We start from the raw sequence: 26,434 nt of genomic DNA, 5'->3' as shown, positions 1-26,434 counted from the left end.
CTAGAACAGCTTGTTCTGCTGAGGGCTGTGGGGACAGGGAAGAGAGCAAAGTGTTTCACCAAAGCACTTCTAAACTGCCAGCATGGTCCCTATGTTCAAATCAGGATGATTTTTCCAAAACAGCCTACTGGGGAGAGAGCATCCTTCAGAAACAGCTGCAGACTAGTTATGAGGGAGAGTTTCTAAGCTGTGCTTGCAAAGATGAATTATCTCAATAATATCTTTTTAAGCACAATCTAACAAACTGCAGAAGCACAATAATACTGAAAGCAGTTTCTTACTGTATGTCTACAACCCTCCAAAGATGCAAATTTCCCTTTACTGCTATACATTTTAATAACTGCTTTCAACTTCAGATGCTAGCAGACACCCATATTTCAAACTGTAATGCCAGAACTCAGCTCGAGGAAGACCCACATGCACTCATGCTCTCCCACATACCTCATACACACACCAGCTACTAAACACTACCATGCCATGAAGGAGATGTTCATATATCGATGAATACATCGTTTGCTGCTTATAGATTACACAGTATATGGTATTCTAAGCAAAAGATGTATAGGATACTACTACAGAAAATACTACCATATGTTGTGAGTTTGCTCTTTTATTTCAAGACCTTCTGGTGTACTCCTCCTGCTTCCGTTTTGGTGAATTGGGGGTAGGGGCGTTTTTTGTTGTTTGTTGTTCTTTGTTGCTTTTTTGGTTGTTGTTTTTTTTTGTTGCCTTTTTGGGTTTTTTTTTACAAGTACAAAATGAAACCCACATTTTTTATGGTTCTGAGAATGAGTTTTACTGTTGTCTCTGAGGTTAAACATTAACAATTTCTTGTTGAACTTTCTCTAAAAATTAAAGCAGGGACATTATTTTCTCTTAACCCGACAGCATTGCAAAAAGAACACTAAATGAAAACTTTAGGTCACTCAGTACAATAAACACTCAGTACAACTAAAAATGACAACTCTACACACTAAACAATATCTAAGCCTAAACTAATCCAAAAGACAAACATCTGCATGAAGCATATGGCACCTGTGATGAAGGTTGCCTATTCGAACCTGCCTAGACACCTCAGCTTGACAATGCTGAAAACAGTATTAACGTTAGCAGAGGTTAGCAGAGCACATCCTCAAATGTAGTTTTGTGCCCACACACCTGCCTTCTCTCCCTGCCTGCCACCTCTCCCTTCCTCTACAACAGTAAGGCAGCAAAAGAAATGCACTTTTTAAAACCTATGCAGTAAAATAAGGTGATCAACAACTTCTGCACCTCAGCAGTGTACAAGAGAACTGGGGGCTAGCTCTGTACAAAGCAGCCATCACAGCCGAGAGGAAAGACAGGTGGGAAGGATTCTGCTGCTCACTGCTTTCCACGGTCACTTGATTCTGTACAGATCTAGAATGCAACTTCTCTTCCCCGAATTGTCTGTGAATATGCAACTGTGGAAAATCTGCTCATAGCACATGCAGCAGCTCTTGTCTGTTCCCCATAAAAGCATTCAGCTGGAGCAATGCAGCTCTATCTTAATCCACCTATGATAACACTGCATTTTGGAGCGATATCTGCCCCAGCCAGTTGCTCCACCCCAGCCAGCGCTACGTGTGTCTTCTTGTTTTTATCATGGACACAGATGAACTGCAGCAGCCAAAATTGCAAAATGTAACATAGTCAGTACTTTTTTCACTATAACATACCACAGGGGAAAAAAAATCTCCACACTGTGTTCAAGCCTGAACAGGATGAGTACTTTCCCATTTTTTTGGGGTGCTCAGGCATCTCCACATTAAAGTAACTCTTTCATCATGTTGCTCGCAAGCTAGGCAGTAAACCAGCTTCTCACTCCCGACTGCCCTGTGCCTGAGCCAGGCCTTAGCAAGACACCCTGTGCTCGGTGGAGAACTCTTCCTCACTTCACTGTAGTCCACCTCATGAAGAACAATGTCTTTGTGGTATTCCTAAGTACTTTACCGAGACAGCTTTTCTATTATATTTTAAATGGCATTTAAAAGCTTCATGCCGTCATTCACTATGACCTATGCTCAGAAGGAAAGCGCTGAGGAGAATTTATGCAATTCATTAAAAGCCTGTTTCCTTCTATTCGTGCTGCATCTTGCAGTTGAACTAGCAAATTATTTTCTCTTAAAAAGCAGCGAGAAGGCACCTCTCTCTAGAGTACAGATTCAGATCCAGGAAAATTACACGATCTAAGGAAACATTCCCTTCTATACAAGCTCAGGTATATCATGACAATAGTATTTCAAAGTTTTCAAGGGCCTACCACAACTCCGAACCCCCACTGCAAAAAAAATAAAAAACAACACAAAAAAAACCAAACCCAAAACAAACTCCATCAACAAACCTACTTGAAAAATCCACTTCCCCTGTAAGCACCTCTTCTCTGTGGGAGAGCTTCAGCTTCAGGCCTGCCCCAAAGCAATAGACTTCAGGCTCAAAAAGTCCAGGCAATAAGGAACTGTGAAATGAAAATCCCCAGCAGCCCACAAAACATGCCGTGGATCAGCTAGGCATTTTGTTCTGGAGAAAACTGGGTTGTATTTCTACAGGCAGGGCTAGTAGCAGTGTATAAGCAAAACCAACAGGGGTTCACATGATGTTTTAGCTTTCGATAGATAGGTAAACTCCAACAAGACATTGTTTCAGCCCTTCTTCACCTACATCAGACGACTGGAATGCAGCATCACCAATACTGGCATCTGCCTGTATCAACAGGACCCACGAAACAAACAAGTTATGAAACATGTCTTTGGATCTGGCCTGGAAAGATGTGAAGCGACACAGAACAAAAATCAAGCTGCATCACTCAACGTAGCTTCTCCTCAGGGAAAAGTCTCAGCATTATTCCCTTTAGAAGAAACTGTTTTGCTGTATTTACCATGTTTTAAATGTAGATATGGCCACATTTTATTTCTGCTCAGCATTACCTTCTTTTTCTACCAAAATGAGTGGTACAGCCTTGTTTCAAGGCTCTTCTGGGTTTAGCTGGTACGACACGGCTTTAGCGGGTGGAAACAGAGGTCTTCCCAGACTGCTGTCCATCACTACCCTTCCCTGCAGGGCTCACTCAGGAGAAAGAGCAAGGTGAGTCCAGCAGGGATGACTGCAAAACACTCAGGTTTCATGTTGCTCTGACTGTGCTACTGTATTCACCTATGTACAAAGATTAGGAAATTGCATTCATTCTGCATACCTGCAATCATACTAATCATGACCTCGAAAGGCAAGTTATATGACAATTGGAAATTCTTATCATCCATAACAAAAAAGTATTTACTTATCCACCAATTTTAAATAAAGTGTAACTGGCAGGGTCTACAGGTAATTTAAAATGATCCCAACCAGCCTGAGAAAAGCAGCCTACATCTTCAAAAAAGCAGCTATTCATCTAAAGATCCTCAGCTTGTGATTGCTGCAGTAGAGCACACATTTCAACGAAGAATGAAGCAGAAGAGAGATGGGCTCTGCCACTCAGTTAAGGAGCCATATCCTCATGCCTCTCTGATTGCTGGTAGTAGCTGGTAGTGGGTGCAAGTGCCAGTCTGTCCCACACATCTCTTAGGGATCCTGCCGTATCTCAGAGGAGCTGAATGGCACATGACAAATATCACACCACATTTAACAAGAAAGTAAACTTGTCCTCATTCAGACAGATTCTGCTTCTGCTCGCACGTTCCTGAATACACCATAAAAATCGGATACAAGCCCTGTTGCCTGGGGACACTGCAGGCATCAGATCCACACATTCCAGAAGTGAGTGCATAGAAAGCTACAGCTGCAAACCTACAGCTCAGCTAACAACTTAAAAAAAAGAAAATCTACATTATAAACAAAACAACACTAACTGGAGAATAGTTTCTCCACTGAATGGCTCTAGATATAAGCTATTTACAGCAGCCATTGGTTGACGCTAATCATTCTCAAATAGCTGAAACAAAAACATACCCAACTCACCATGTAATCATTTCTTAAGATTCACTATTTTAAAAAATGTTATGGCATCAATTAGAACATCAGTTTCTCAGTCATCACTACTATAGTTTTTAAAATGCTGAAGGGCAGCAATAGGCATGTTCTATCACCTTGTTTTCCTTACCCTTCCACCCTTCAAAACAGTGAAATCCAAATGCTAGGTGAGCTGCCCAGGATCACAGCACTTAAGCTGAAGAAAGGATGCAGGATTTTCTTGTAACCAAACAAGCACCATCCCCAATGTCACATCCCTTTCACTACCTGAAACATACAGCGTATGAGAAATAGCAAACCCAAGCAGATGGAGGAATGCCCGAAGGCCTCATACTGAGTGATACCCAAAACACTAGTGTTCTGTATCATACCACCTCATCAGCAATTTACTGAGCTTGCAGAAATTGTTTGTATTTTTTACAAATGAGAAATGAACACAAAAAGCTCACATCTTTTGTCAGCTACCTACCAGAGTAAACCCTCTGACATGTTTTGGCAAATGAATTCTGGAGACATTTTGCCTCTCCATCCCATGCAGTAAAACTCCAATTATTTATCGTGAAGATGAATTCATCCTTCACTGTTGAATAAAAGCTTTTACGCACCCACAAAGCACAATTCTCTTGGTCTGTGATGGATACTCCGTCTGACCTGTGCCACCAAAACAGAAATACCACAAGCACCAGGCTTTCTAGCAAATATAGCCTCTCTCCTGCAAGAGATTAATTTCTGCTGCTTATATTCATTCCTACTCTCTTTTAAATGTCTTAAAATGAGCAATAATCAGCGACTTTAACACTAATCTTCAGTCATACAGAGGTTACCTTCTTACTTACTGTGCTGAAATGCTCTGACGCAGTTTTACAGCTTAAGCACCTCACAGCAGCCTGACAAAAGCAAAAGCCAATGCACACGATGGAGGAGAAGGGAGGGTACAGAATGGCAGGTGCACATCTTGTCTCCATGCCCATCTCAAATGGTAGTTGTGGGGCACAGTCCTTTCACCTACCCTGCAGTACTCACCGCCATGGACCCAGCCCTTTGTCCATTTTCCTCACTCTCAGTTTGAACTACTCAATGTATAAAACTTTATTTGCTGCGCCGTCCGCCTTCCAGGTTAGGGATGTGGTTTGCTGACCCCAGTGCCAGCCCTGCCCCTTTCTCGGCCAGTTTGCTGAGGTTGGGGGCTACTGCTAGGACCCAGCTCCCATGTGCCCTCCTGCCACCCAAGAAAATGGCTGTGCAACCTCTGAGACATCAAGTGTGTCCCTGGCCTTGGAGCCAAGCCAAGCTTCAAGGCCAGCCAGCAGCACTAAGATTTATGCTGCCTCCTCTCTTAGCATGCAGGCCTATTAAAGCAACACGCTGATAACGCAGGCCAGTAAATCATGCGAATAAATGACCATACAAAGGAAAAAAAAGAAAAAGATGCTGAAAAATTAAACCTTTGCTTCTTTGTTAAGTACTCCCAGCCTCCCCACCCGCAGAGAGAGCAGGCAGTTGCAGCTAGAGAAGAGTTCAGCTGTTAATGAAGCAATCAATCTTCCCATCCTTCCTCCCCAAACCTCAGGGCTCTGTCATTTTGCAGTTTGTAATTTAAAGCCAGCTCTTCGCTTCAAACCTGCAGAACAGCACCACTGTGAAAACACACTGCGAGTGCCAAACTTCTGTGTAGGATATGCCACCATTTTTAATGTTTTTTTTCCTGCCTCGAGGAAAGGGGAGCAGGGTAGGTGTTTGGTACGGGACTAAAGAGCAAAAAGAGGAGTTTCTCTCTTCGGCATTTCTGAAATGCCCATTAAAGCATCGTAAATGCTAAAAGGCATTTAACAGGTACCTTAAATAGCACTGCTTCATCAAGTATTATGACTTAAGAAAAGCTGCCTCCCCCATGCTGAGTGTGAAACTTACTTTGTACAGGATGCGCCCCCTCCCCCCCCCCCAGAAGGCAAGAGGTTGTTTCTTTAAAAACACAATTAGTTGAAAAGTATTTAACCAAGACTGGTATATTTGCTTGAATTTTGCTCCCTGACAGCAACTACTTTGGATCATTCTTTTTCCTACTCTTCTCTACAACCATTTTCTACTCCCCCACCTATCCAGCAGATTTGCACACAAGCAGACACAACCTGCTTCCATTTTATACAGCCAGCTCTCCAACCCAACCAGATATAAACCATTCACCCTTTAAAATATTGCTGTAAGCAATCACAGAAACCTGTTTACAGTAGGCTGGTTACAGAGAAAAAAAAAAAAAACAACAAAAAACAAATAATAGAGAAGTCCACAAGGGAGAAGAAAATGCGTTTCAAAGAGCTATTAACTTGTTGGATGGGGAGAGACTTGACAGGGAGCAATTAAGACACTGTTTTTCCTGTTAAAAGAAAGTTTATGCTGAGAGGAGATAGTGGGCACTTCAGTTGACGAAATATATGAACAAAATCTATCCAGGACGTGTCTCCAGCCACATTTCTGTGAAACACAGTGGAAAAATCAACAGCAATCTGTGCCTAAAAAGGAGCGAGGGCATCCCTAACACCACCGGACTATGAAAAACCCTCAGCGAAACCCACCAACAGCGGTAAGAGTTATTTAACGCCGTACCTCGACTGGGCAGCCATCGTGAAGTTCATACTGTCAAGCGTCCTCTATCCATGAGCTTTTTCCCCAGCTGTACAGGCTCTACCCCCCTGCCAAAACCTTCTCTTCCATTTGCCGGCCGCCTTCCTGCCCGTCTCCCGGCTCCCGTGAACGCGCCCCTCTGCCGCGTCACGGCGCCCCCCGCCGCCCGAGCCCCGGCTCCCCGAGCCCGGGCCGGCTGGCGCAGGGTTGGATTACACTCATTTTGATCGACATCCGGGCACCGGGCCCGCCCCCGGCTCGCTGCATTCCCGGCCGGCGGGGAGGGCGATGCGGCGCTCGGACTTTCAGCGGGGAGCACACAGCCCCGCTGAAAAGCCAAGGGCCGGCTCGCAGCTTGCGAGCGCCAGCGCCGCACGCCGCCGGGGCCCGCTGCTCCCTTATTCCCCTGCTGCTTTCTGACGAGCGGGTCTCGCAGCAGCTCACACGCCCCAGGTGCCCGCACTGCGCACCCCGATCCCTTCTCCGCCAAGTTTTTCATGGTACCGGCCCGACCGCCTTAAATGGAGATGTTGTTGTGTCAGGGCAGAACAGGGACGGACGGGGGCAGAGGCGGCGGAGCCATCGCCCCGGCGGCACGGCGGGGGGCTGCCGTGCGCCCCTGCCCGGGACCGCGCCCCCGGCACTCGCCTCCCCCCGCGGGGGCGGGCCTGGGGGAGCGGCGGCGGCTGCGGGTGCTGCTCCGAGTGCCGGCTCCCTGCCGTTCGCCACATCCCGGGGCTGCCGGGGTGTGGGGTGGTTTTTGTAAAGAAACAGAAGAAAATGGCTCACGGCGTTTGCAAAATTCTCAAAACAAGTACAGAACCCAGATGCAAACATGAACCCCATCTAGCCACACAGATGTAGCAAATGAGAACCCGAGTACGCTACTACACTTGCAGGTGCCCATACTTGAAATTTCAGGCTAAGAAACTTTAAAAAAAATTGTTACGCAATTTCGTCTGGGCTCTAGTCCTGACCGCGCTCTGCAGACTCACTCGGAAAGCAGCAACACCCGACCTTTGCTCTGGGTGTTCCTTGGCACAATTATAAGAACAAACTACTCCTGCAACTCCTTTCAACCAGTAATTAACCAAGTATTCAACAGGCAAAAACATTTATCCAAGATCCCTTCAGCTTTTCTCAGCAGACTACATATAGCTCAGATTCCTACCGACACTGCAACAACATCACATTCCTCCTAATTTTCTGTTACAAAGCACAACTTGGGTCAAAGTATTCAGCAGGATACCAGAAGAGTTTTATACCCCATTCATGGCAAATAACAAATTATAATTTTAAAAGGCCATTTATATAAAGCTTCTACAAGCATATAATTTTAAGTACATAGTTAAAGAATATAAAAACTATCAGAAAATGTCTGGGTTTTTCCCATTCCTTCTCTTTGCCCAAAAAGAAAAGGTTGTAAATAGAAAACCGCAAAAGAACAAGTGGCTCTGGTAATAAAGTAAGCAGATAATACCATTGTTATAGCAGATAATCACAGACTCAGCTGCTCATAAGTAACCGCGGATTTGAGGTGTCACCTTGATAATGGACAATGTCTATTATGAACTCAAAAAAAAAAAAAAAAAACCACCCTCAAAAACCAACCCAAACAAACACACCAATAAAAACAAAACTCACACCCAGTATTTTGTGAAATTGTTTGAAGTCCTAAAAGTGCCAGTAAAACCACTATCATCTCTGAAGACAAGACTACAATTTCACAGCAATTAAAAAATAAGGAAACCCACGAGTGCTGGGCAAAATACTAAAAGAACAAGTTATCCAAGCAGCAGACACCCATCACTGGAAACAGTAACTGTAACACAAACCCCCTGACTCCCAGCAAAGTGTATGTTTCACACTTACTTACACAAACACTCGTGTTAAAGAAATTTCTTCGCCCTAAGTTTCCTGCAGCAGAGTCTCAGATGCCAATTTCCAGGAAAATAAATAGTTTAATTGAATAATGCGGCCATAAGGACAGCTTGAGCTGGGTGCCTCCAGGGAGGGCCCCAGAACAAAGAAATCCCTGGGCATTTATACCCTTACAACCTATGCACCCACTGCTCACATGCTGTTCATATGCCCTGCACACTCCTCTTGGTCCAATGGTAATTAGTGGTCCGGGTCTTTTGTTCTATTGGTTTCTTACTCTTCCAAGCGAGTCATGAAACTTCTTATCTCTGAGAGTTACAGCTTCTTCCGACAGCTGTAGCCTCCTCACATTCCAGTTCACACTGGTCCCAGGTCCTCCCTTCACATATCCAAGCAACAGTTCAAGACAGGTTCAAGACTTCACAACAGTTGTGGACCAGGGCTTCAGCAACTTTAACTACCAATATATGTAAATGAGATAGTACAGAAGACAGCAAGAGATGATTACTGTGTATGTCCTGTGGTGTGGCAGTAACAAGATTAACATGAAATCCCCATAAACCACTTTTTAATAAGGTCATCTCCAAAGAGACTAGTATCAGTCTCATCAGATTACGAACAGGGTATGGAAGACGGGCGCCAAGACTTGCCCAGCATCACCCAGCTGGCCACCAGTAAAGCCTAGCAGGGAAGACAAGCATCCCGGATTGCAGTGGGGTCTTCAAAGAGGCAAACTAACTACCAGTTGCTAACGGTGGTAGCTAATACTTCTTATTTCGCAGCATTTTATAATTCAAAGCACTGTAGAAATATTAGAGCTCCGTCAAGAAGGAAGCAGAGCATTCTCTCTTTTCCCTAAAAGCCTAATTCAGGCTCTTAACTCTGACAACTTGATACCAGTGACCACAAGACCTTTCAGCCAGGTTTGTAATATGTAGTTTACTCCACATGGTAAAAACGATGGTTTTGTATCTTTTTCGCCTTGGCTTTATTCGAAGAATGGCTCCAATCATCTCAGCTCCAGGTCTGGAGTTCACCATTCTGCCATTCACTGTATTGTATGAATTAAAATTCTTCTGTGAGGCACTACAGAAAAACAAGCTAGAAAGTTCCTGTCTACATCCTCTTGCTGTTGCCTTCAACTGTGTCATAACCTGGAAGGGGCTTTTTGCTTCTTCTAAGTGTTTTTATTTTGTTGAAGCTGAACTCATTGATATTCTAATCAGGGGATTTTTATCGTTTTTAGATAAGACACAACCCCAAGGAAACACACCCTACCCTCAAGCCCCTTTTCTGCCAGGAAAGGGCCAAATGAACAAAGAAAGCAATAGCAAGGCCAGGAATGCTATGCAGATACATGATGTGCAAGCCTTTGGCATTAGGAGAGCAGCTTAAGCGGGCAGGTTTCAGGACTTTAGAGTCAGAAAAAAACCCCACTGCTGTGGGGACTACCACTGCTGGAGCTGGATTCACGAATGGATAGCTCTTCTCAGGTGAAGTATCTCCCCTCTCCCCAACCTCAAAAAAAAAAGTTTCAGATCCCAGATGAGTACCCAGTCCTTGGACCGTTGCTGGTCTCTCCTAATCAGCTGCCACATTTTGATGAGTTATTAGATAGCGATGAGGGAAGGAAAAGAGACTGAGGATAGCCAGGCTGTCAACTGGGGGCACAAGAAACTGAAGCCTCTTAAATATTTCAAAAGGTTTAATTAAAAAAAAAATAAATTGACAACAGGTCTTTAAAAGTTTTGTCTTTTAAAAAAAGACAAAAGGTCTAAAAGTCACTTTAAAAGTGGTTGGGTTTTTTTTTCCATTTTTTTATTTTGCAAGATAGAATCACAGAATAATTTAGGTGCCTGGGATATCCAGACATCAATTAATCTAACTTCTGCCCTCGAAGCACAACCAACTTAAATCAAGTTGTACCGAGGCTGGAGATCCTACAACCTCTCTGGGCCCCTGCTCTTACTATCTAATTGTAATTTCCCATGTTGCAAAATGGAGCATGGTCTCCTCAGCACTGGACAGAGAGAAGGAATCCCTTCCCTCGTCCTGCCAGCCACCCTCCTGCTAACGCAGCCCGGGGAATGGTTTGCTACAAGGGACACTGATGATTCCTGTTCATCTTGTTCACCAGGGCACTCAGCCTGCCTTACATGGCAAAATCTGGGATTCAGTGCCATATATGTTACCAAAAAGAAAGTAAAGACCAACAGCAGCTTTCCAAATGTGTGCTTCTTTTCTTCTCAGGGCTTAATGATAGCATTTTAAATCATGACTTTAAAAAAAAAAAATCCCACACCCTCTCTCAAGCTCATGCATCACTCTAAAGAACTTGATTCTTCTCCCTACAAAAGCTGTGGAAAATAATAATGCTGACAGTCAGACAGCTTCAGAGAAGAGAATATGCTTAACAGCTGCTAGAAAGTTCTTATTAAGTATAACCAAAAGCACTGATAATGAAGCATACTAATACTAGCACCAAAACTGCATATCCAGCCAACACTTTGGAAGGGTTTTTCCAAACAAAAGCAAAGATCCTGTTTGCCCTGGAGAGTTATATATGTAATTATCTTCTGCAATTTCAGCTGAAGAGATTAGAAAATGAGGAAAAGGGAAAGGGAGGCATTTAATTATTTAAGAGTATCTACTTATTTTTAAGTAATTAAGAATTCATTAGTCTTCTTCATGTATATCTTTCATGCAAGCAATAACAAAACTCTCCCTGTTTGAAATAAGGATACTGTGCAAAAGAAAGGAAATGAGTTGAAATCTATGCCTCTGTCTCAAATTTTCATCATCTAATTTGTGGGGTTTTTTTCCTATATCTATGTAGACCATTACAGTACTTTCAAAGATTTGTAAGCTATTGATAGGAAGAAAGCTCTACCAAGCTGGCAAATTTAAGGTTCCTCCAACATGCCATTGTGCTGTTCAAGCAAAGAAACAAAAATGCACTGCTATACTAAGTCGAACACTGTGCACCTCCAGCACTGCAAATGCAGAATACCAACATGGGGAATGACACTTTTGGCTACCCCACAGTTCCCACATCTTGCTAAGACCTGTGGAATCCACACCTCCCTGAAGACCTGCTAACTGGTGTTTTCCATGGCTACTCAAACGCACAGGCTGTAACTATTTCCTATATCTTACAAGAGATTTTGCACTTGAATCAAAGCTGCTACAAATATTGCTAAACATAGCAAAATATTCCTGTTGTATAGATGGGTAAGTGTATGCACAAAGCAGGCAATCAAATTACTTCATGTCTACCCTGCAGAAATCCTGTGACAGAAATGATATTCAGCATTTCTCTCTCCAAGACCTACACTTCAACTAATTTCACCCCACCTCCCCGGGTGAAGGGAATGCTAAGTACTCTAGGGTCCCAAAGCACTGAGGTAAATATCAAGACTTTGACCACATGTCAAATCTTCTGCTTGACTAGAAATTAATTTGGACCAGGGCCCACAGTCCAGACTACATTTCCAGATGTGTAACATCAGGAAAAATCATTAAATAAAAGGATCAGTTTCTTTTCCACAAGATCAGTTTCAAACTTTCTGAAGACATGCCTGGATCCTTCAGTCCAGTATGAAGAGACTAACAGAGCAGTATGGAATATCTTCAACCCTTTCTTGCACTTAATCAAGCTGGAACCTGCTCTCTATTCAATAAGGCTTTAAAAATTATAGACTTCTTCCTTGTCTCCAATACTAAACAAAGCTTTTGTCTGTACAGGCTGCACAGATACACTGCTTATGAAATTTTAAGGGATGTCATTTGTCTTCTTCTGGCTGGCAGCAGGTTCCATTGCTGGATGCAGACATACATACACCATCAATATCATGGCATCTAAAAGTTTATGCAGTGAAACACAGTAAGCCAACTTGATCTATATTTACACACACACTTGATACATGCAGCAGTCTTGCATTTGCTATGTGCTCTGAGGTTTAAACACACATTCTCTTAACAACTCCAAGCTTCAATAACATATTTCACTGCATACACAACATGTAGTCATAGGAGAAACCAGCATTTTGAATATGATACAGAATGCAATTGAATTTTCATTTGATAGTTTCAGGATCAATAAGCAGTAAGAGGTCACTGCTACCTCTTCCCTAGGATGTGAGAAGCGGGGAACATAGTGAAAACAATCAAGAAACCCTTAGATATGCAGATATACTTATGCAACATATGTAGATTTTATCCTCTTTTTAAGAATGCTTAACTTGGGCAGCAGGAGGAGGTTCTGTATGTCATATAAGCACTTTCACTGTTGGAAAGAATTTGCAAGGTAGAAACAAAGGTAAGAAAAGATCAGAAAACACCACCCGCTTCCCTCCTTATGTCCTCCCATCTCTTCCATGACTCTATGGTATTCACTTTTGACCACAAAACAGATTTTCCCCCTCTTAAAGCATTAATCTGACCTATCACTAGCTTAATTTCTGTTTTTTATTACAGTACAGTAGTGCCTAAGATGACACCAGCTACAAGTGTAGCTCCACTTGTCTCCATATGTACTAACACATGGACATCATTCTTGTCCAGTGGCACAAAAGGCCAAGGAAAAGGGATAAACAAATAACAGGCGGAGCTGCTTTCTGTTTTAAAACCCTTTCCAGTTGATCATGTAAATTTTCTTAATCCAGATAGTTCAGGCTGAAGATTTTCATACAGGTTATTTCCCTGAAGATTAAACAAAATTAGTCTCAGCTCTTTCAGGCAGAACAATAGATAATGGAAAAAAAATATACAGACTTGCCACAACAGCTAAGCTTTCTCCAGCAAAAAGTGTGAAGAACAACATACTTCGTTTGCATCAAAAGTTTCTAGCAGTTTTCTGCCCCCCCTCTCCTTGAAAAGCACTTGTTCAAGTGCTTCTTGATTCCAGTACTGTGGAAAGGGATTGATGTTTAACAGGGTGTTGGCTTTATGGCAAGGCCTTCTGCATTGATCCAAGGTATACAAGGCTGTGCCAAGGTGAGGCACCTGCACTGGAAGCACAGAGGCTTTCCAAGAGAACATGGACTATGAGGAAATAGGGCAGAAGGAGACAAACCTCCATGCCATTATTCAACTTCTGTATTTCAGCGCTCATCTCACAAATGCCTATGAAAGCCTCTGAGATAGTAAAAGAAAATCTAACCCTGCTTCACACTGCCAGGTGAGGACTGCCTACTAACAAGTTCTTCAAAGCACCCAGAGAATTCTGCTGAGGCTCTGAAGAGATTGCAAACCTACAGGTAAATCAGAAGGATGACCAAATAAAACCGTGGCACAGAAATAGCTGCTGGCCTTTTTTTTTTTTTTTTACATACCCCTTAAACACAGATACACTGTGATGAAAAGGATGCTATTATTTTTGCAAAGGCAAGCACTCAAAAATTAAAGAAATGTTAATATCTTTATTATATCTGTCTGACACCCAGACAATGATGATACAGTCTTTCAAAGACATGACCATGAACCACCTAGATCCCACTGTCAGTCCTCAGGACAAACCTACCCTGAGAGTGAAACATCTGCTTACAGCAGAAAGGGAGTTAATATTCATAACAAGCTCTTTGTGCCTTGTTCCTGATGCCTCTACCCCATTCCTCTCAGTCCACAGCTCAGCTGGGCTTCTTGCAGTAGTAGCACTGCCATCCTGAGTAGGTCCTAGACACAGCCTACCCAGAGCGTCAGTGCCATGAAAAGCACAGTGCTGCTCCGAGATGCCCCTGCAGCAGTGATGCTGTGCTACAGGCTCTGGTATCTGGGGCTGTACCTGGCAGAATGGCTATTTTATTAGGCAGTATCCGAGCAACAAATGCAGCAGAAGTCATTAGCTTCTACTCATCTCCAAATCTCTGTGCCTCATTGCTTGTGAACTCCTGACTTCTAAGGACCCTGCTGTATTTACAGAACAGCATTTAGTGTCAAAGCTAGTAGAGAAACCAAGGGATAGGTAAAGGCAAGCACCCTGGGAAATCCTGCCTTTGTCACTAAATTGTTACCTGAACCTTACTTAAATCATCTAAATCTTGATAGATGGTATTCTTTACCTAATGGTCTCCTCCCTTCCCCCAATTTGTGTCACACAGAGTTTGGTTTAACAGTGAATTTAAATAAAAAGTGGATTAATATCAACTGTTAAAAAATATTAACAAAGTCACCATAACATCATATTACATACACTCCTTGAAAAGAGCTTGTAAGTAAAATCAATACTCAAATTCTTTGAAACCTTAGCACAAAAAAAAAAAAAAAAAAATCACAGCACACAAGTTGGGAATACCAAGATCCTGCCAACTACTGGAAAAGAGGGAAAACAGTCTAAGGAATTGAAGCAGGAAAGGACTGGGAGACTAGGACACTTGGACTAGACTTCCCCTAGTGCTGCTCACAGCGATACAACAACATACTGCTGCTGAATTGCAGGGCTTTCTTTGTTCGTTCCTAGAAAGACATCTTCATGGAAAGAAAAGGCAAAGAACACTGGAAATGTCACGTGTGGAAAACAGCATCTCAAGTTTGCTGAAGATATAAAAGGAATTTTAAAAGAAAAGAAAACTGAGCATTCTCTCTGTCAAAACTTTAACAAGGAAGATAATAAACTGAACAACAACACTGTATTACTTTCAGTTTTTCTAAAACATCCCAGCAATCCCACTTACTTACTGGGGTTTTCCAAAAAGCCAAGGCAGGCAGGTGCCTGCTTTCTCCTAACAGACATCAGTAATAATTTCTGAGCTGTGCTGGCAGCCACTTTCCATTTTTAAGGAAGGAGAGGGCAGAGCATTGAACATCCCACCCAGAACAAAGCCTCAGAAATCCTATGCCACAAACATTTCACGTGAAGCAAATGCCATTCTGATTCTGTTTTTAAAGTTTCAGACACACAACCAAGGAAATGGCTGAAAGGCTTCACGTTCCTCGCCTCTGGTTTCTGCCTCACCAGCTACCCAAAGAACAAAATTATGCCATTTTTGTTGGAAGATTTGATGAAAACTGATTAAGTTCCCACGGAACATTTTGAGTCTGACAAACCAGTGTTTCCTCGAAGAAGGCTTTCTGTCAGAATATACCCTGTCAGCTGCAGACCCCTCCCTTACATCTGTTTTCAAGATTAGCAGACTGCAGCTTTTCCCATCTGTTTTTTTATTCACCGATCAGGGATACAACTTTCCCCTTTTTCAGGTCCTTGTCTCTGAAAGATGTATTGCAAATGATGGAAACAGTCTCCATTAAGTAAAACACAAACAAAACCAATCAATAAAATAAGCTTTTCTTACTCTTCAGCTCATCATAAGCTCAGAAACGCACTCCTGAGGTGAAGAGGATTACCAAAGTAATACTTCTTAAAAACCTAACAGGAAAAGCTTCCTACAGGTGATCATAATTCCAAACGTATTTAAGCTATTTATAAGCATTTTAATTTTAGAAGATCCATTCTTATCTACCTACGCGTTGAAAGAGAATGGAGTTCTCCAGACATGAAGCTTGTGATTTAAAGACTGCATAGAAATGCAAATCCAACTGAAAAAAAAACAAAGGTGTGCAGGCAAGCTGGATGCCTTTTTTTTCCTAATTTTGAATTCCTGAAAATGCCAGACTACTGACCTCAGGCATCAGTGGTGAAGCACAGGATGTGGGTACGTTATGTGCATTTTGGGTACACAGCACCATCTCGCCTGGCCATATACCTACCCATATTCTGGACACGTTGACCGAAAGGAAGCTAAGATGACAAGGAAAAAAAAAAACTCAGAAGTTTCAAGTATGAAGCGACAACATTTTCAGATATGGCACAGATGCTGACACGTTGCCAAAACCAGTACCTGCAGCACCTACAAAAGGGTCTGGCACTCCTACAGAAGGAAGATTGGTGTCTCTCTGCTGACCACTAACAATGCCTGACATACCTGAGTGTTGGTTCAGTACTACTGAGTTCACACACCCATGGATTTCCAAAGTAATCACGTGGTATTTTACCTCCAGCCTTGTTCATCTATTCAGCTTATTTCTCCTGAAGCATCTGAAAGTTTTCCACATCTCCACAGAGCTTGAGGAAGCCATTCTTTTAAGTTAGTAATTTTTCTCCTACTGTAAAATTTAGTTGCTCCTGGGCCTTTTATGTTATAATGCTATTTAGGGGGTTGGGTGGGCATGCATGGGGGTGGTATTATTGAAGAAATCTTTGCACATCTTTGTTTTCAAGAAGTTTTAAGTAAAATAAACAACAAAAAAGAAAAAATGTTAACGACAGTAATCAGTACCTAGCTTTTGTTGCAAAATTCCAACAAATCTGAATCACAGACTGTTCAAAGGAGAATACAGCATCCCTCAACTCAGGAAAAAAATGCAATATGACATTATATTAATAAACGTATGATAATCCATTAGGTTTGCGGGACAAATCCCAGAAGCTTACAAGTATTGTGAAACAATTAATCAAGCACAGAGTACCAATGAAGAAGGAATAGATACCAAGATATATTAAAATCATTAAATATATGGCCAGTAAGTTTTCCTTAAGTATCACATTTGCTGTAAAGTAAAACATGTATTTGTTTATACCCAGAAATAGGTCAAATTCATGCCCTTACCAATCTTTTCAAAACATCTCATTGTGCTGTGCTGCATCAGGTTTTTTAAACAGACACACACCCTGACTTTCAGTCTTCAAGAGTCACTGCTGTCCTTTAATTAAAATGTGTTCTCCCCAGCTCTGTTGACAAGAAATCCATCTTACTACTGCCATTTATTGCCACTGATGAGTCCTTCGCATTTGGAGGTGAAAAGGGTCAAATGCATATTGTGATTCCCAGCCTGAAGCAGCCACGGGTAGCCTTTTCATTTGCAAAGGGGCCTTCTGCATCAGGTCAGAAGGCAAGGACTGTGCTCCATAAAGGCTCTGCTGCCCCAGACTGGCACGACAATTCGTAACCTCTCAGCTTCACGAGCCTCCCAGGCTGTCGGCACCCTTCTTCCTTGCATCTCCTTGCTACCTCTACAGAAAACCAGAGGCTGCATGCCTGCAAAGAGGTTAATCCTTTAAGAGTTTCTCATGTTCTGGCAATCTCAAACCCTACGCAAATCTGTCAAGGGCTTGGTACTCTTGTGTCTTTCTCCACCAGCAATCAAGGAACTAGCCATGCAACAAATACATACATTGCTACTGTAAAGCACACGCTACAACCATAAAACATAGAATTTCAAGGGCTCCATATATTTGGAGGAAAGGAGATAGGTTAATCTTATCCCCAAATTCCTGCCTCCAAAGTACAGTTGGAAAGCAAGCAAAATTCAGAAACCCATACATACAAGCACACACCAAAACCAGTTTAACAAGGGTAATGAAGCTGTGCGCTATAAGCAATGGTGAGTCTGAAGAAGGCTGAGGCAGCAAAACTGTTGACCCTGATTCAGCAAAGCACTTCTCCATAGGCTTGCTTTATAGCACCTTCTTAAACTTAGCACTTTCCAGAACCAAAGCTGACTGCCAGCAGCACATCCTTGCTGGGCAAATCATGAAAAGGACTCAGATTTCACTGGGTCTAACCCACACAGCATCACTACAGTGAGGCTGGAGGAGCAGCCAGGGCAAAGGAGAGAAACTGAGCTGAGTACAACATTGAAAAAAAGGGCAGGGAAGAATATAACCAAAAGGATATTTCGATATTAACAACAGAAGGCTAAGTTGGATGCAGCCTGTTAGGAAAGAACAGATGTTAGGAATCAAACATTTCTGAGAAAAGAAAGGAAAACAACCCTTCGTCCTTCAATATTTAAATTGAAAGAGACAGATTTAAAAAAGAAACCACCTTCTCCCAGGAAACAGACTGCACTAGAGGCTGTACCCTACTAGCTTTTGGCAGCCATCAGGAGCAATTTCCATCATCTTCCTTGGCACTACTCACTTATCACTCTGAATGCCTTACAATGTTCCATAACCGGTATGAACTTTCACAAACATTTAAAAACAACAGAAAGAAGTTTATAGTCCTTGTTGGCTTTGGCACTGGAGCTGTCAGAAACCACACTGTGAAGAGTGTTAAATATCCTGATTTATATTCCAATTGAATCAAGATAACATCTATGTACGGAACACAATGTACCCTTCAGATTCACTACAGCTGTCAGATTCATTTTGTGGTGATATCTAATCCCTAGATGAGGCAGAAAGGTATGTAGGACACTGAGCAAGTAAATGCCTGTGATTTTGGTCTGCTTTTTGATCAGGCTGCTATACACAGTATTCCAACCAGAAGCCATCAGAAAACAGATTTTTTTTCTAAGGTCCATTCCTTGCAGATGTATTGCCAAAAAAAAATTATGAAGTTAGATGTATTTTGGAAAGTGATAGCAGAGGAGGTACAGTAGAGAGTCTGGATGTCTTTGCAATATCTCTGTCAACCCACGCCTACCCCCTTAATGTGATTGTGTAGTGATCACTGTACTTTCCTGCCTCAGGATGGCATATATAATAGGGGAAAAGAACACTGACCCGTGGTATGAGGATAAAGCATACTGGCAGTTGTAATGAGCTAAATGAGAAAGAAATGGGAACTGCAGAAAAACGACCCCCTTGGAAGGAAAAAAAAAAAATCCATTTTGCAAGTTAGGTGTCTTAGTGTAAAACCCTCATTGCCCAAACTTTCAAAGATGTGTACCTGCAAGACAGGTACACAAAATTAAAAGACCCTGAGTCAGGTCAGGATTGCCTTTCTCAATTCAAATGCGTTAACAGTGCAGAAATGCTTGTTTTAAGGACTAAGTTGACACATAGATCACTAGGATGGCAATGTTGCCCCTGCTACACTGAGCCTGCGAACAGGACAGGATATGATGCAACAGGGCTGGTGCACTAAAGATCAAGGCATGATGTGCTGTAAGCAAACACCTCAACTCCATGTGACGAGTAGAGTTTCCATGGGACAAGGGGCCAGTCTCACCAGTGAGAATCATAGAATCATTTAGGTTGGAAAAGACACTTAAGATCAAGTCCTACCATTAACCTAGCACTGCCAATTTCACAACAGATTCAAGTTACAAAAGGCATCAATTCTTTGGTAAAAGACAGCATGTTAGATTTGAAACTCCTCCTCTCCCACTCAGTTATTACAATTCTTGCATTGAGGGGAGGGGGATTTTTTTTTTTTTTTTAAACAATCTCAAAATTTTTCATAGCACCTGGGGAGCCAGGATTACATCAAATTAATTCCTACCCATTGTCGTGGCTCTGGTTGTCTGTAGGTTCCATTATGACATTTCCATTTGAGTCAGCTCACCTGTAAGAGGAAAAAAAGATATATTGAACATCTCTTTTACAAAAGAACAGCACATTGTACTCAGTAGATGCCACCTAAGCTTCGCTTTAACAGCCATAAAGACCAACCCAGGAACATCCTTTCTCAGAGTCAGCAGAGGGAAAAAAGGGAGAGTCAAATAAGCAAACATGAAAAATCTTCAGTTTCCAAAGTAGAAAGTCATTACAGTATAGTAATGTCTGGAATGTTTGTTACAGTGAACAAAAAATGAAATCTAAATGTCCCTTTTTTTTGTCTATGTGTGTCTGTCCATGCCATCACTGTTTAGGTTTGTATGTATGTAATACACAATATTCACCCCCAACACTCTCCCACAGATATTTGTTGTGTGAATCCCTCAATTCTCCCTAGCAGTTGAAATCATCTTTCAATTACGTCCAGGATGATGGTGTGAAATACTACACAACAGGAAGGTTAGATGTAACCTAAAGAACAGATTGCTTAACCCAAGCGGCAAATCATTTGAATTTTTGCTGTTCAGTAGGTTGGCAGCTTTCTCCACAATCCTCAATACCGATAGGTTGAGGCACAATCTCTGCATCAAATACACTTACAGTTCAAGAAACTGAGTTCTGGAAAAGATTATAAATGCTGGGAATGATCCTGTAAACACTTCTGTTGGTTTCAAAGAGACCTGTCTAACAGAGCCACAAACACTCATTACTATATCGTAATGAGTGTTTGCAGAAATTGGCCTTGACTGTCTAGGAACAACAAAATACATTTAGCAATCATCTGTCTGGAACAGCAAGGCGGCAGCAGCAGCTGCCATGTGTCATTGGGTCTCACAGCAGGTTTTTCAAACTAGTAGTAGCTACCTAAGCCAGCCTCTGTGCCAATCTCTGCTGAGATCTTCAGCATTCAAAACAGGGAGCTAAACAGCAGCTGGATGAGTACTTGCCTCAGGGAGACTGGGTGGAGATCTCCAGGGACATGCTACACACAGAGCCTGGGATGACTGACTGGCAGTCACTGCAGTGGTCCTTAACATATTCGATCCAAACACATGGATCATATGTAGCTAAGAAAGGGAGAACCACGATATCAACTTTCCCCTTCCCCCAGCAGTGACGCTGCATTTCAGGTCGGCTCTTAACGAGAACTACAGGCTTGGCCAAGAGCATGACAAACCAGGCTATTGCTACAGGCTCCAGGATATTCAGTTCAATTTTAAGAATAAATATGCCATTAGGGCACTCCCTTCAGACAACCAAATAGCCCTCTGATGAATGGAAACATCTGTGGAAAGGGGAAGGAGAGAAGAGAAAAAAGAGCATTAAAAATACAGCTATAAATTAAAAGGTAACAGTGGATAAAAATTCAAAGCAGCAGCGTTCAGGAAGCAAGGAGGAAACAGAAGTAGAACGTTGCAGCAATAACTGCAAGAGAGGGAGCCCCTCATGTCACTGTGAAGGTAGTTCCACCTAGCAGGGCCCTCAGAGACAGCTAAGTTTCAGCCACTACATAACTAGCACCATTTTGGCTGATCACAGAACAAAAAAAAAAAAAAAAAAATTTCCCCTTGCTTACATCCACACAAAAGAGATGAACTCGGAGCATAGGCTCACACAAAGCTCTTCGCTCACTTTATGTCCAACACCTATTTCTCACCACCCCCTGCCTGCCCCAAACTTGTCTTTAGTTCACAGTAGTGCAGACAAAGCAAAGTGTGTGCAGAACTGATGGCATCAAAATAGTTTTCATGATGCCTGCCCCATGGGTGCCCTGTGCAGCTAAGATGTGGTCTACAAGGATTTGTGAAGAAAAGAATCATGCCTGGAAACACAAAGACACTGTAAGCAAGCCTAGATTAATTAAAATCCAAGATCACCTCAGCAGAAGCAAAAAAATCTCCAACAGGGAGAAATATGACTGAAAATGTTTACATTTCAATTTGTGACGTTCATTTGCAGCATCTCACACTCCTGAGGGAGCACAATGATTTATGGCTGGAGGGCAGGCTACAGTAGCACTATGTGAAGTCTTGCAAACCTACTTAGAGCAACTGATATTAAACAGGAGCACAAATGCTTTGATGATTAGGTGAAGCAGCTGACCTCTAGGTCATGGTTTTAATCCCAGGTGAGACACCATCAGATAACTATTCTGCAAGCCACAGAAAGACACAGGCCACTAAAGATGGGAATCCTGTCAGACACCCACCTCAACCTGCAGCTAGGAAGACTAAGTAATAGACATGCATACTAAGTTTACAGTACAGCTCTGAAAGCAAATAAACCCTTAATATTTGTACGCTCCTAAGAATCATGAAAACTGTAACCGTTGCTGATAAATAAACAGCCTTAAAAGAACAAGGTGCCCACTTGAATTTAAAAATAAACAAAGGTGGGGGAAGTAGGAAGCATGTACTGGGAGAAGTCATTCCAACTTTCTTTCACCTTTTGTTTATTTAATTCTACATTCCTGGTCTTCAAATGTTCAGAGGAGTTTCCTCAGCCAATGCATGGACCTCACATTGTAATAACATAGGCAGAGACGCATGCACGCATTTGACTAAAGAGAGCAGTAGAGAAGTCTGCCCTGTTGCCAACTTATCCTTAACGCAGCTATAAGCATGTGAAGTCCAGTAGTAAAATCTAGATTTCACTAAACGATCTACAAGTTTTGCAAATGCCTTTGACAGCGTTTGCCATAGGTTTTCAACCCTACTGACGCAGCATGGATTTGAGGTTGTGTGGGCATTACTAATCTGACATTATTTCAACAAGTTGCAAATGCTTTTGCTTTTATTTTCTGTAACCAAGCTGTGTTTATAAACACAAGCTTTCCTCTCTGATGTCAATTAGCCTAGCTGGCTAATTTAGTTAAGATGCCTTTTCTTGTTCTAAAAGCAACTGTTCTGTTGTTAACAGTGCTTTTTGCTCAAAAAGCTTAAAATAGTTTCTTCCTTGACTCTTTTTGAGTGATGTGTGTTGCTTCTTGCCCTGCAGCCCCACACACACCTTGCTGATGCTTCAGGGACTTTAGGATGCCAAGATTTTCCTTCTGAGTCAGTGAGGAAGCCCCCTATCTTGCAAAAGACTGGTGGAAATCGCTTTGTAGATATGAAAAATGCTAACCATTTTTGTAAAGCTTGTTTCTTTACTGGTTATTTTTGTTTCATTCTTCAAGAATTTCAGATTGAAAATAGAAATTAATGCCTAGGTGCATTTATACAGGCTGCTAACTTGTCCTCCAAAAATGTTGCCACTAACAGTCACGCAAAAATGAGGCAATGCAAAAGAAGACAGACTGAGTTTGCTGTATGGGAAAAGGTCACATTTTTACTATTTGCTTTACTGAAGTCTTAGAGATATTAATTCTAACACTGCCTAGGATACATTGTAACTCTTAAATGAGAAAGAGGAAAGATTAGAGGAAAGATTACACATCAGAGCATATGCAAAAATACTATAAATAAGGCCCTGATGGCACCTGGAGGATGAAACAAAATCACCCTGCCTCTGTGGCCACACTGCAGAAGGACAGATTGCACTGCCTTCCGACCATGAGGTGCACCTCATAATCCACCTACACTGTATCCTCGTGAGCCAAGCTCTGTTTTACATGTTTGGGTACTGATTAATCAAGAGATTAGCTAAAGCTGACAAGGTGGTGAGCTGCTGGGGGAAGAAACTGTCCACATCTGCTGCTAACCCCAGGTGAGCCAACAATGCCTCCATGGGGCTGAGGGCAGTTGGGGGGCTAATTACTCAAATGCCAACACCTGAGCTTGCATACCTCAGTGAAACAGCCATCAGAAACTCAAGAGCAAGAAGTGTCTGTTCCAAAGACTCTCCCCAAAGTCATGAAGAAATAAGATATTCAGAAGCTTCTAGATTCCTCATCACAACCTAACCAAGATACAAGACTGCTTTGTGAGTGGCTAGATCATGAGCATTAAACCCCACCTTGTTAACAAAAAACATACCAGTACTGCCTTTAAAAGAGAAGCCTGCCTACGTTAAAGATACATCCAACAGGGGGACAGATCAAGCGTACATCATGCGTCTTCAACAGGTAAGAGAGATAAGGATTCAAGGATTTAGCTGTGGAAGGTAATTTTATGTACTGAGAGGTGACAGAAATGCTCATAAACTGACTCTGCAGGAGCTCAGACTTTTATGAAAGGAAGGCAACGTAGTTTTGCAAGCTGTGAAATTTTCAAATGCATTGCAAAGCTCGTGGATGCAGGTGGACTTCTTAGTTGAATATTTGTTAAGTTTGCCACCAGAAAGTAATTTTCTACCAATCTACCAGAAAATGTATCCAAATTTAATGTTATTTTGTATTTCCCATGTCTGGAAGCAAGTAAAACATACCTATAGTACCATAGCTTAAAATTTACTAATAATGAAAAGCCAGGTGAGATGCACATGTACCTTACCTTATAATCTAAAATAGATTTAAACACTGCAACTAGTATTCATGAACAGAAAGAAAACTGTTAGAGCTGAGTCTGGAAAGCTCTGACTTCCTATCCCAGTAATTGCAAAAAGTATTGTCATGAGGCATAGTAGGAGTCATTTGTTTCACTGACTTTACCCACGGATAGGCTATTTGCAACTGTCAGTTTTCTATTGCTGCAGTTATTCACTTCTACTTCCCATTTATCCCAAAAGGAAGTGCAAGGTTAGCTGGTGGTAAAGAAGCTGAACTCTTCGTAATCACTGTTCCTCATTTTTAAAAAGCTACTGTCACAGACAGCCACAGCATACAATAGAGATGAAAGCAGGCACCCAAGTGGCCCTTATCTGAAGTTTCTTACAGTGCTGTATTTGGCAAAACTAATTACTGTATCGCTTAGCTGGACATATTTGTATTCCTCTTTTCTGCCTTTCTCTGTCAAGCCACGGGCAAACGGCTGCTCTGATGGAACAAGGAAGCTGCTTGGAAAGTTACCAAAGCTTATGTACCCATCTCAAGGGTTTCCCCTTCCCTTTAACACTCTTATTACTAATATAGATATGATATTATTATGGGCAAAACTTGATGTATTTGCATACATACAATTATTTGAAGAGACATCTCAATGTACAGTCACAGAAGACTTTGGATTATTACAACTAAAAAAAAAAAACCAATGAATCGTTTTGATTTCGCTTCTCCAGTGTGGGTTTTTCCACATAGGCTTTATCATCTTCCTCTAAGTCAGAGAGTGCTACAGCTCAACTATAAGACCAACTAATACCCGTGCCCGAGTGAGAATAGTGGAATTACTCACCTGAGTAAAAACATCGAGGATAAGCTCCTTGCCCAAGCAGATCCCAAGCTAGTCAGATCTCACTTACATAAGGTGGGGGGCGCACAGCCAGAGGAGTCTGCAGCCAACGAAAGCTGTCGGGGAGCTCGGATACAGCCACCCCGATAAAGCACCTCCGTGCAAATAAGCCGGTTTCAAGCTGTCACCGTGTTCACCTGGCGGATGCAGCGCTCTCCTGCCTAATCTCGCTTTCCCTGCGACGACGCAGCAACTTTTAGCAGCTAATTCCTGCGCTACAGCACGCTGCAGCGCCCGGCAAGGTGCCGCTGCCGCTCGCGCGGGCGGTTGGAAACGGCCCCAGCCCGGACACCGCGCGCCCCGCGGAGCGGCCGCAACGGCCCCATGCACAACGGCGGCGGGGAGCACCGGCTGCTGCTCGCGGGGCCGCGCCGGCGCCGCAGCCGCCTCCCCGCGGGTAGCCCCCCGGTAGCAGCGGGCGCCGGGGCCGGCCAGGGAAGCCGCCCCTCCAGCTCACCTCACGGCCGCCGGCCGGGCTCCGCCTCCCCGACCTGTTGCGCGGAGCTGCCCCCTGCCGCCGCAGCGCAGCCAGCGCCGCAAGGTGAGCGGAGCGGCGCCGCCTCGCCCCTCCCCGCCGAGGGGTTCCGGAAGCGCCCGAAGGCGGCGGCGCTCGTGTCCGGCTGGGGCGGTGCAGGCGGTGCCGCAGCGAGCGGTTTCGGCCGCTCTAACCGCCCCCGCGTTGCGGTTGGATGAAGAATGGATTTGAAGCACGACACAAAATCCGGGGGAACAGCAGAGATGAAATCCTAATGACTGTGCGGAAATAAACGTCCCGACTTCTAGACCTTGTTCGGGGCTCGGAAAGACCAATTTCGCGAATTGCCCTGCGGCTCCAGCAGAAGGCAAGAGGAGAACGCAATTCCAGTGAGCAGTACAGCAGCCCCATAGCAAAGAACCCCGCCTCTCCCAGAAATAAGACCCTTACTTTTTCCTTCAGATCGTGAATCAGTGTTTCTAATTTCACAGTGAGGTTGATGCAAAAAAAAAATGTTTATTTTCTGAAGGGAAATGGGTGCAGGCTCATTTTCTACCCTAGAGCAATGCAGCCCCCATGGTACCTCACATCAGAGCCTTGCAGCCACCTTGAGAGGTGATGACCTCATAGGGAGCACCTCTGCAGGCTGAACCCTCGGGCACTGCGAGTTTCCCCCCACTCACAGGGAGCTCTGCACTTTACCAGGACTCCTAATCAGCTTCCAGCCCACTGAAGTTGATGGTACCTGCTTAAGGGCATTCCTTAGTAAAAGCACAGAGGAACTGCTGTAGGTCTTATCACAGAAGAGGGTGCAAGGAGTTGCTCTTTCCACAGATCTGATTGTCTTCTCTGAACCGTCTCTTT

General features: G+C 43.0%; 1 protein-coding gene across 3 annotated transcripts in view; it reads right to left on the bottom strand.

The window, feature by feature from the left end:
• Nucleotides 1-25,410, bottom strand: part of AFF1 (ALF transcription elongation factor 1) — a 123,311-nt gene extending 97,901 nt beyond the window's left edge. For 2 of the 3 annotated variants that reach the window (XM_068402819.1, XM_068402822.1), the window contains exons 1-2: nt 25,039-25,410; nt 19,713-19,775 (exon numbers count right to left, since the gene is read on the bottom strand). In XM_068402819.1, coding sequence (XP_068258920.1) covers nt 19,713-19,747 — 35 coding nt within the window. In that variant the 5' untranslated portion in view covers nt 19,748-19,775; nt 25,039-25,410. Of the gene's footprint in view, nt 1-6,588; nt 6,800-19,712; nt 19,776-25,038 lie in introns of those variants that run through there. The other variant, XM_068402820.1, reaches the window with a different exon arrangement.
• Nucleotides 25,411-26,434: the final 1,024 nt, after the last annotated feature.

The sequence above is a fragment of the Nyctibius grandis genome, chromosome 6 (genome assembly GCF_013368605.1).
Source record: "Nyctibius grandis isolate bNycGra1 chromosome 6, bNycGra1.pri, whole genome shotgun sequence".
NCBI classification, from domain to species: Eukaryota; Metazoa; Chordata; class Aves; order Nyctibiiformes; family Nyctibiidae; genus Nyctibius; species Nyctibius grandis.
Note: the sequence above shows the minus strand (reverse complement) of the source record. Positions and strands in the feature narration are given on the sequence as shown.